Source organism: Moschus berezovskii, chromosome 1 (genome assembly GCF_049115385.1).
Source record: "Moschus berezovskii isolate FMDL1 chromosome 1, NW_MosBer_1.0, whole genome shotgun sequence".
Classification (NCBI taxonomy): domain Eukaryota; kingdom Metazoa; phylum Chordata; class Mammalia; order Artiodactyla; family Moschidae; genus Moschus; species Moschus berezovskii.
Window position 1 is genome coordinate 97,094,048 of NC_142460.1, and position 10,908 is coordinate 97,104,955.

The window sequence follows — 10,908 nt, forward strand, 5'->3', positions numbered from 1 at the left end:
CAAGTTGTATCTGACTCTTTGCCTCCCATGGACTGCAGCACACCAGGCTTCCTTGTCCCTCACCATCTCCCACAGTTTGTCCAAATTCATGCCCATTGAATTGGTGATGCCATCCAACTATCTCATCATTGTCGCCCTCTTCTCCTTCTGCCTTCCATCTTTCCCACATCAGGGTCTTTTCCACATCAGGGTCTTTTCCTCACATCAGGTGGCCAACTTCAACTTGGAGCTTTAACTTCAGCATCAGTCAAGGTTGATTTCCTTTAAGAGTGATTGGTTTGATCTCCTTTCTTTCCAAGGGACTTTCAAGAGTCTTCTCCAGTACCACAGTTTGAAAGCATCAATTCTTCAGGACTCTGCTTTCTTTACTGTCCAGCTCTCACATTTGTACATGACTACTGGAAAGACTATAGCCTTGACTATGTGGACCTTTGTCAGCAAAGTGATGTCTTTGCTTTTTAACACACTGTGTAGGTTTGTCATAGCTTTCCTGCCAAGAAGCAATCATCTTCTAATATCATGGCTACAGTCACCATCTGCAGTGGTTTGAGATCCCAAGAAGAGGAAATCTGTCACTGCTTCCACCTTTTCCCCTTCTATTTGCCATAAAGTGATGGGATCGGATGCCGAGATCTTAGTTTTTTCTTAATATTGAGTTTTAAACCAGCTTTTTCACTCTCTTCTTTCATCTTCATCAAGAGGCTCTTTAGTTTCTCTTTGCTTTCTGCCATCAGAGTGGTATCATCTGCATATCTGAGGTTGTTGATATTTCTCCTAGCAATCTAGGATCCAGCTTTTAACTCACCCAGTCAGCATTTGGCGTGATGTGCTCTGCGTATAAGTTAAATAAACAGGGTGACAATAAACAGCTTATTGTACTCCTTTCTCAATCCTGAACCAGTCAATTGCTCCATACAGGGTTCTAACTGTTGCTTCTTGACCCACATACAGGTTTCTCAGGAGACGAGTAAGATGGTCTGGTATTCCCATCTCTTTTAAGAGTTTTCCAAGTTTGTTATGATCCACACAGTCAAAGGCTTTAGTGTAGTCAATGACACAGAGGTAGATGTTTTTCTGGAATTCCCTTGCTTTCTCTGTGATCCAGCAAATGTTGGCAACTTGATCTCTGGTTCCTCTGCCTGTTCTAATCCCAGCGTGAACATCTGGAAGTTCTCTTCATGTAATCCTGAAGCCTAGCTTGGAGGACTTTGAGTATAACCATACTAGCATGGGAGATGAATGTAATTGTCTGCTGGTTTGAACATTCTTTAGTACTGCCCTTCTGGGGAATTGGGATGAGGATTGACCTTTTCTAGTCTTGTGGCCACGGTTGGGCTTTCCAAATTTGTGTATTTGATAGCATCATGTTTTAGGATTTTTAATAGCCCTGCTCGAATTTCATCACCTGAATATGGACTGCTAAATCAGTCTGAAAGTATTTTTAAAAATCTAAAAAAATTTATACACTATATTTTTGGTATGCAAATTTTAGAGATTAGCATTGTGATTATTGTGTACATTATAGTAATTTTGGTTTATATTTTGGACATATAATGCACTTTATAGTACACTTATGCTTTGTTTTCTTCTTGTATTCTGTGTCATCATTTTATTATGTACCTTTCAGACAGAATAGCACAGTTATGGAGTGTTGATACAACTATCAAAGGAAGTTATATTGGGAGGAGAAGTGTTTTGTTGTTTCTTTCTTGGCTTCTAATTAGATCATATTCTTTTAATTACCTTTTAATTCTAAAATTTGATTGAGATTTATACCCCTTGATTGGCATCTGAGAGCCTGAAAGTAACAATGAAAATTGAAGCCCAAGAAATTAACTTAAATCTATTTGTTTTATTACTCTTAATTTTCCAGCTAGTTTGAACGGTTTTTTTCAAACCTGGAATTTTACTACTTCATTTAATGGAAAAATAGGAAAATTTGTGATTGAATTGTCCTTAAAAAAGAGCAAGTTGCACACTTTGCTATGACACTGGTGACTTTTACTGTTGTAGAAACATTGAAAAAGTTTAGATGCGAACTTGGAAAACTCTTGGGACTTGTTACTTGGATGGCCAGCAGGATTACATTATTAGTAAAGTTATCTGCAATGATAATTATAATGTCAACTTTTTGTGTTGTCACAACTTAGGTATTTTATGTGTAAGTGGGAAATAGAAAAAAAAGATAAAAGTTAAAAGCAAATGTCTTGGGTAAAGTCTATGACAGAAGGAAACTTTAAAAAGAAATACAGCACTAAGAAATTCAAGCACAAAAATTATAAAATATATTATTTAGTGAAAATTGACAGTAATACTCTTTGTGTCTCTAAACTGAAGTTTAGAAATTTGCATGCCAAAATCTATTTGTTTATAATTTATTAGGTGCTTTTTTTTTTCATTCTTTAAGACTGATTTAGCAGTCCATAGTCTTTGTGACCCCATGGGCTATAGGCCGCCAGGCTCCTCTATCCATGGAATTTTCTGGGCAGGAAATACTGGAGTGAATTCCCATTTCCTCCTCCAGGATCTTTTAGACCCAGGGATCAATTGCGTCTCCTGCATTAGCTGTGCTGTGTGCCTAGTCACTCAGTTGTGTCCGACTCTTTGTGACCCTATGGACTGTACCCCACCAGGTTCCTCTGTCTATGGGAATTCTCTAGGCAAGAATACTGGAGTGGGTTGCCATGCCCTCCTCCAGGGGATCTTCCCAACCCAGGGATCAAACCCATGTCTCCCTCATTACAGGAGGTTTCTTTACCATTTGAGCCACCAGGGAAGCATTAGTAGGTAGATACTTTACCACTTCCACCACCTGGGAAGCCCCAGGTCAGGTTTGGGGATTTTCACAGCTGATTAGGTGACAGAGTAGGAAAAAACTACTTTATGGCATCATATAAATTGCTTTTCAATCCAATCACTTCATTACATTTTCTGGGTTCCCATGTGCACTAACCAGTTATAAACACATGGTTATATATATTTGCACACATAAATGTATTATTTAGGTTGGGGGATTTTGGCACTTTCCCTATAACAGAAATATACACAAGAGACATTAGGCTTGAAGAATTTAAAGATTTCAATAGAATCTTAAACAAGGATCTTCTGCCTTGTGTAAAGGAAAAGTAGACCCTTGAATTACCTACTGGTACTATCTGAAAATTACAGGATCTATTCTTTCTAAATAATTTCCACTGTACACTTTGCTAGTGAGGACAAAGGTAGTTAGTCCTTTGAGGATATTGGAAGGGTCATTCAGTACAATAACTAAAATATTTTAAAATCTCATTTTAAAATCTATATAATACTTGTGCATGATATACTGAATCAACATGCTTTTATATATATTTTATACTAACCACAGTGTGGTTCAAATTTTGCTCACATCAGCATCACCTGGGCACTTACTAAAAATCCTGAATCTAAGCCCACTATAGATATTCTGAATCAGAATTTTCATTTTAGTAATACCCCTATGTGATTCAAATGCACATGAACATTTAAGAAACCCTCCTACTGAGAGGTTGCAAGAAACCTATCTCCTCATTACTGAACTAGTCTGAGGAGAAACTTGTCTCTTCAGTTCAGTTCAGTTCAGTCGCTCAGTCGTGTCCGACTTTTTGTGACCCCATGAATCACAGCACACCAGGCCTCCCTGTCCATCATCAAGTCCCGGAGTTCACTCAAACTAATGTCCATCGAGTCGGTGATGCCATCCAGCCATCTCATTCTCTGTTGTCCCTGTCTCCTCCCACTCCCAATCCCTCTCAGCATCAGAGTCTTTTCCAGTGAGTCAACTCTTTGCATGAGGTGGCCAAAGTATTGGAGCTTCAGCTTTAGAATCAATCCTTCCAATGAACACCCAGGACTGATCGCCTATAGAATGGACTGGTTGGATCTCCTTGCAGTCCAAGGGACTCTCGAGAGTCTTCTCCAACACCACAGTTCAAAAGCATCAATTCTTCAGCAGTCGGCTTTCTTCACAGTCCAACTCTCACATCCATACATGACCACTGGAAAAACCATAGCCTTGACTAGACGGACCTTGGTTGGCAAAGTAATGTCTCTGCTTTTTAATATGCTATCTAGTTTGGTCATAACTTTCCTTCCAAGGAGGAAGCGTCTTTTAATTTCATGGCTGCAATCAGCATCCACAGTGATTTTGGAGCCCAAAAATATAAACTCTGACACTGTTTCCAATGTTTCCCCATCTATTTCCCATGAAGTGATGGGATCAGATGCCATGATCTTAGTTTTCTGAATGTTGAGCTGTAAGCCAACCTTTTCACTCTCCTCTTTCACTTTCCTCAAGAGGCTTTTGAGTTCACTTTCTGCCATAAGGGTGGTGTCATCTGCATATCTGAGGTTATTGATATTTCTCCCGGCAATCTTGATTCCAGCCTGTGCTTCTTCCAGCCCAGCGTTCCTCATGATGTACTCTGCATATAAGTTAAATAAGCAGGGTGACAATATACAACCTTGACGTACTCCTTTTCCTATTTGGAACCAATCCGTTGTTCCATGTCCAGTTCTAACTGTTGCTTCCTGACCTGCATACAGGTTTCTCAAGAGGCAGGTCAGGCGGTCTGGGATTCCCATCTCTTTCAGAATTTTCCACAGTTTGTTGTGATCCACACAGTCAAAGGCTTTGGCATAGTCTCTTAACTTCTTAATTTAGTTTTGGATTTAGAATGTATCTTCAGTAAAAACAGTTTGTCACTGTGTTCTCTGAAACCTTTTATTCAGAATTTTCATGAAGAGATCAGCTTCTTCACTTTTCTTATACATCTTTAGATGCTTACTAGGTGTCCAACTGGACAGAGCTAGAAAGTGGCTGAGTGTGGAAGTGGACCAGTGTGTCTCTCAAATTGGTGCTCTTAACCACCATACAACATCTGTTTATTCATGGCCATGCTCAGGTTTCAAGTCCCAGGGCAAAGCCTATAGGAAGAAGCAATTTGATTGGAAATAACATTCAGATTGCCAAGGTATTGTAGTGATTATTCAACAGATAGGGGTATGCAATTGTTTGTTCCTAAGTCAAGGATGAAACTGTCTCTTGATATTTCTGGAAATATTTCATATGCTCATATACAGTCACATTTGTCTCACAACAGTAAAATGAATCCGTTTTAATGTACTCAATATGCTGATAGATGCTATCTTACAAGAGTAACTGTGAATTGAAAAACATTGTTCTTTCTATGCAGTAATCTAGCGAAAGCTGCGACAGTTCACAGATGACTGAGCTTTAGAGCCAGACAAAACAATAGACGATAAAAAGAACTGTTTATATAGATGCAAACTGAAATCTCAAGGTTGCATAATCACATTTCCTATTGATGAATAACTAAGAAGCCATGGACTGTTCATTACCTTAGGTGAAGGAGATATGAAGAAATTAGAAAAGCCGCATTGTTTTTTTCTTCTCTGCTCTCCCTCCCATTATCATTTCTTATATAGGATACCCTAAAACTTGGCACTAAAATTTCAACTGATACAATAGTATCATATTTCTTATAGTAGGGTAAAGATTAAAAGATCTTGTAAATAAGAGTTTTTTTTTTTTTCCCTACCAGAACTAGATTGCAGACTAAAGTCTGAAAAACAAGATATCTCTTTCCTCCCTTTAAATGTTATACTCCCGGTGTCTCCTCTAACTCTAGATAAAAATCCTGTTACATAGGTTAGTAGACAGCAAAAACTTATTAAGTCTTATCTATAAGGGAACAGAAACCACTTACATGTTTGCAACTCAGGAAGACTTAAAAGGCTGTGACTGATAGAACTAGAAGAAAATTGTGTATCCATTAAATATTTTAATTTAAGACTCGTTTTCATGGTAGGGAAAAGAGCTAGTGATGAGAGTGAACACTAAATAAAGTCAAATCTGAGATGTTTATTGAGGCTGAATTTGATGTCCACTATTGTTGTGAGTAATTAATGTGATTTTTGCCTTCCAGTGTGTATGTACAGAGAGCCATCACTACATGAAATTGGAGAAAAACAAGGGCGTTCAAGGAAAAGTTCTGGAACACCAACCATGAATGGAGGCAAAGTTGTGAATCAAGATTCAACATAGCTGAGAACTCTTCCCTTTGTCCCTCTCTCATCCCTTCCCTTTCTCCCCCTGCCCTTTACCCATTTCCTTCCAATAAATCCACCCAAGGAGAGGAAAATAAAATGGCAACGCAGGACCTAGTGGCTAAGATTCTGCACTCAAAATCTTCCTTTGTGTAGGACAAGAAAAATGAACCAAAGCTTGCCTGTTTCAATGTGGTAGAAAATACACATGCACAAAGATTAGCACACCTAAAAAGAGGAAAAAATAAATCAAGACTCAACAAGCATTAAAATAAACTGTGTTGTTATTAATAGAGGACTAATTGTAATGAAGACATAAATATAATAAATATGAAATAAAGTTATTACCTTAAAGAAAAGGGTTTTGGAGAATTGAACTTACAAATCGTTGTAATATCCTAAATGGCTTAAACTCTGGGTAATGCTGTGATGTGTGTTTTGAATTTGTATTTTCTTTGGGCATTTGGAATTGACACAAAATTGCAGTCTGTTTCCAGGATTTTTTTTACTATAATATTGAACATGTATGAAGTACAGATTCTTCTCGTGCCTATAAGGTATATAGCCAGGAATCATTTAACATCAAGAAAAATTTTATTTTAAAATTTTATTCCTGAAATCAATATTTAAGATTGTTTTATGCAAAGGATAGTCATATGTTGAATTTAGTGCTATTAGCTGACTTCATTCCTTCCTAACAAGAATTTCAGATTCTCCTAGAAGAATATCATATTTTTTTCAAAAGTATTAATTCAGGAGCTCATTTTTTTTTCTTTAGTCACTTCAAAAAAAAATCTTGTTTTAAGATTGAAGTAACTTTTAGGAAATTATTTGTTGTTGCCATGCCTTGGCAGTGATATGTAACTTATAAGGTTTTACCATTTGATCTGATTTTTTAATATATATACTTGTGGACACCTTTAAGAGTATAGGTAAATGTCTAGATGTCTTAGAAGAGAGTTTTATACCATTTCTTGCAGCAGAAAAGAGAGAAAAGGTGTTTTACATGAGGAAATAAATCCTAAGAAGTTGGTGCAAGCAAGCTGTATCAATATTTGCCTTTGTACCTTACTAAGTTTTCTGTATGTAGCATTTTTCAAACTTCACCAAGGAACTGGGAGGCATGGCTGTGAAATTCTTAACTTACTATCTTATGAAGCCAGTAAATTGTTTGTTGGTAGATAGCCTCATTTATAAATCTATTTGAAAATAAGTCTGTCTCCTAGAACCCAGGAGGAAATTGTTATACCCTGGATTTTCAAGGGGCATTGAGAAATAATACTGAATTAACAGCTATAGTTCCAACAGAGGCTCCTGTTGTGGCTCACACAACCGGGTTGTGTGAGTGGCTTAAAGTAATAAAAAAAAAAAAATAGAGTGTAAGACTAGGCAAATGCATATTTAGGAATACTGAAATGTTAGAGAAGAAATGAATACAATTGCTTTGGGGAAAAAATAGATCTTCTTGGTCCTACAAATCAGAAATGGTGTAGAGACATCCAAATCAAAACAAAACAAAATGGAATGTTAAAAATATATGCAGATTTATGGATGTTATCAATGAGAAAACTTAGCATGTTACTTCTCCTGTAGCTCTTCCGTCCAGCATGTATTGTTCCAAATACTCCCTAAAATATACACTTTGCAGAAACTCTAGGCCCTCACTTTAATGACCTTGTCATTGGTTGCTGTATTCTTTCAAAGTCGCTGTAATTTCCCTCACTCCACACAATCATTAATGATCGGTGTCCTTCACCAAGTATTCTATTTCTCTTATCAGGAGGTGAGCAGAAAATGAAATGAAGGAATTCGTGTAATCAGTTGCAAAGAATAAAAGTTATGCATCTCGGTGAGGATTTTGAACACACATCTGCAAGGGATATTTGTTTAATCAAAATACTTGGAAAGTAAGAAATAAAGACATTTAAATTAAAGAAAAGAATGTTATTCTTCTAGGAAAAGAATGCCCTTGTAAAAAGAAATACAACTCTAGTTCTGTTTCTCCTTGTCACTTTTGATTCAACTTGATTATAAACGTACCTGTCACTTCCAGGACCAATCAAATTATAAGCACAAAGCCTTATTTTTTTTATTTTAAATAAAAAGGAAGCTTATACAAAATGACTCACAGGCTCACTTAGCATAAAATGACTTGAGCTTTTTGGTCATACACACATCCACACATATACACACATCACAAGCTCACAAGTGACACAGTTGACAGTTTCACAAAGTGTTCTCAATTATACTGATAATTTCATGATAGAATGTATCTTATCTAGCTCAATATTATGGAAAATATGATAGAGATATGAATCTCCAACCAAATTCTTCCCTTTATTTACAATGGCTGTTTATCATTTCACATATAGATGCACATCTTCCCCCTTTCTGAAAGCACTGAAGAAAGTTCTAACCACCCAATTTGTATTTTGTGTTCCTCCATATCATTTAAGCAAATGTTCACCATGGTGAAACATTTGGAAATTGGCTTTGTTAAGTTATACTTAATTTCAGGAAATAAATTGTTGAAAATCTCAAGTTCTTAAACAGATTAACCCAACAAAAGCTATAGTTTAGAGCACAGGGCGAACTTTTGCCTAACTGCTGCTTATTTTTTAAGTACATAAAGTCTTTAATAGAAGAATTCAGTATTCACTGTCTAGGTTTTTAAAATATTACCAAATATATACATATTATTATTTTAGTTCCTCCAAAAATATGAGCCATTTTAAATAGTTTGCTTTTCAAGTTTATGCAAAATAATTATCTTGATTTTCATCATCCAGTTTCTGGGTCTCAATTCACCAATTACTTATTCTCCTATAGGTAAACTTTTTTTTTTTCTTAAATGCATTGGGATAGTCTCAGGAAGATTATAACTTTCAGTAAAGCTTTGTAATTGACTATGTAAGTACAAGGTAAAATGTGCTTATTCTAAGAATCCTTATTGTATTGATAACATGTTTCAAAATCAGTGGGCTTAAGAATGAAAACAAAACTTTTGAGAATCTCACAAAGTAGTTTTCTGGCCAATATACCTTACTAATGATTAAGCTAGAAGTCTGAGCTATAGAAACAAAATGGTGCTGAAGTTCCATTGGCTAACTCAGAGATTTTGTGTTTCGGGATACTGGAGGACAGCAAGTCAACTTATCCTTGATCATGGTAATAGTTTGAGTTTTGAATTTTGCATATGAATTTCCTGGCACATTTTCAGTTATTATGGATTAGCACAATAAAAAGACATTAATTTGACACAAATAATGATGCTTCATGGGCCTCATTCTAATCCAGATAGCTGTTAGAAAAACTGTTCTACTGAAGAAAATGACAACGCTGTTGATAGGCATTCTATGCAGATGAGTGGTTCTGTGGTGCCACTACAAGAGATGAGAGTATTAGGACAAAAGTAAAGGATGAAGAATCTTACTGTGAGCTGAAAAGTTTGACAGTCCTAATTTGGGACTAGTAATTCCCTGGTGGAGAAGCATGACTACATCAACAGTAATTTTTTTTCAACGTGAACCCAGAAATAGCAAATCTATTATTTCACCTTCAAGGCTTTGTCTCTAAGGTCACGCTCCAAGAAGGTTTTCCATGATGTTGCTCAATTTCATCTGCACCAGGTGAAAAACACTCCAGCATAAAAATCCCCCACTTATTTTAATATCATAAAAGGCTGAGATTATTTCTCTGTCATAAACCTGTAAATAGCATTTTATAAATCAGAATCACCTTCAGAACGGTGGCTTGTTCTACAAATATATATGTGTATATATACACATGCTTCTGAAATAAGGATATATTCTATAGAGTTTTTATTTGATTTGTGTTCTTTTGTCATAGGTAATTACAGATAAAGAGGTTTGAATGCAAAACTTTATATATATATACATATATATAAGTGTATATTTCTAATGATAGTATAAGTTGCCGCTTTATAATAAAAAAGAAACAGGTGGGAACAATAATCAAAGCACACACTCCTTCATAATGTCAGTAATTCTGAATCCCTTCTTTGATGCAGAAATAGCTGTTTTTTATTTCTAAAAAGGGATTTTGAAGAATTGTACTTCCTGATACAGATTCCCTGGTAAGTCATATCAGATTGAAAATTTATAGTTGAGGGCAAAAAAAAAAAAAAAAACTGTGCTAAATGCAGATATTCATTTTTCTGGAATTTTACTGGAACCCAAATTAAAAATCAACATTTTAAATCTAAATTAAGTAAAAATAGCTAAAGTTCACAGATGATATATTGAGCTTCAGTAATGGAAGCAAATCTATATCTAACACTCTGATAATAAATTTAAAATAATGTCATAGTAGAAACTGCATCATTAGACATTTTATTAGTTGGAAAGAATGAGTGGATGTTTTTTGTCTTTGCTCTAAGCACAACCTAAAGACTGTGGAATTAATTTTTTCTTAAAGTTGTTCAAAAGTCCAAAATATACTCCCATGAATACAGTGGGTTTTAGGCTCCATTGCAAGGTTAAATGTTAACATCTTAAGAAATTACTGAGACTGAAATGTTTAATAAATGCGTTGTATGAGAAACCAAACAAATTAATGTTTTGTTTTCACATTAAAGCACAGATTACTCAAATCATTGTTTTTTTGAGATCGAATTTGTAAAATGTTTATAAATCACACCCTTCCTGAAGTAAAAAGCAGTTAAAATCTTGAGATGCATATGCATGTAGAGAAAATACTTGCACATTTTTTTCTAACATTAAATTTATTTGGGAAATCTCTTTCCTTTTAAAATGTATCCTATAATGTGTTACTGAAAAAGTGCTGTGTCTTAAACAAATCAAA

General features: G+C 35.5%; 1 protein-coding gene across 4 annotated transcripts in view; it reads left to right on the plus strand.

Annotated features, from left to right (window-relative positions):
* The window catches only part of FGF12 (fibroblast growth factor 12), a 638,357-nt gene extending 627,710 nt beyond the window's left edge, over positions 1-10,647 (plus strand). For all 4 annotated transcript variants that reach the window (XM_088838230.1, XM_055407850.2, XM_055407859.2 and 1 more), the window contains one exon: positions 5,964-10,647. In XM_088838230.1, the coding sequence (XP_088694356.1) occupies positions 5,964-6,082 (119 nt within the window). In that variant the 3' untranslated portion in view covers positions 6,083-10,647. The remainder of the gene's footprint in view (positions 1-5,963) is intronic.
* The last annotated feature ends 261 nt before the right edge of the window (positions 10,648-10,908 follow it).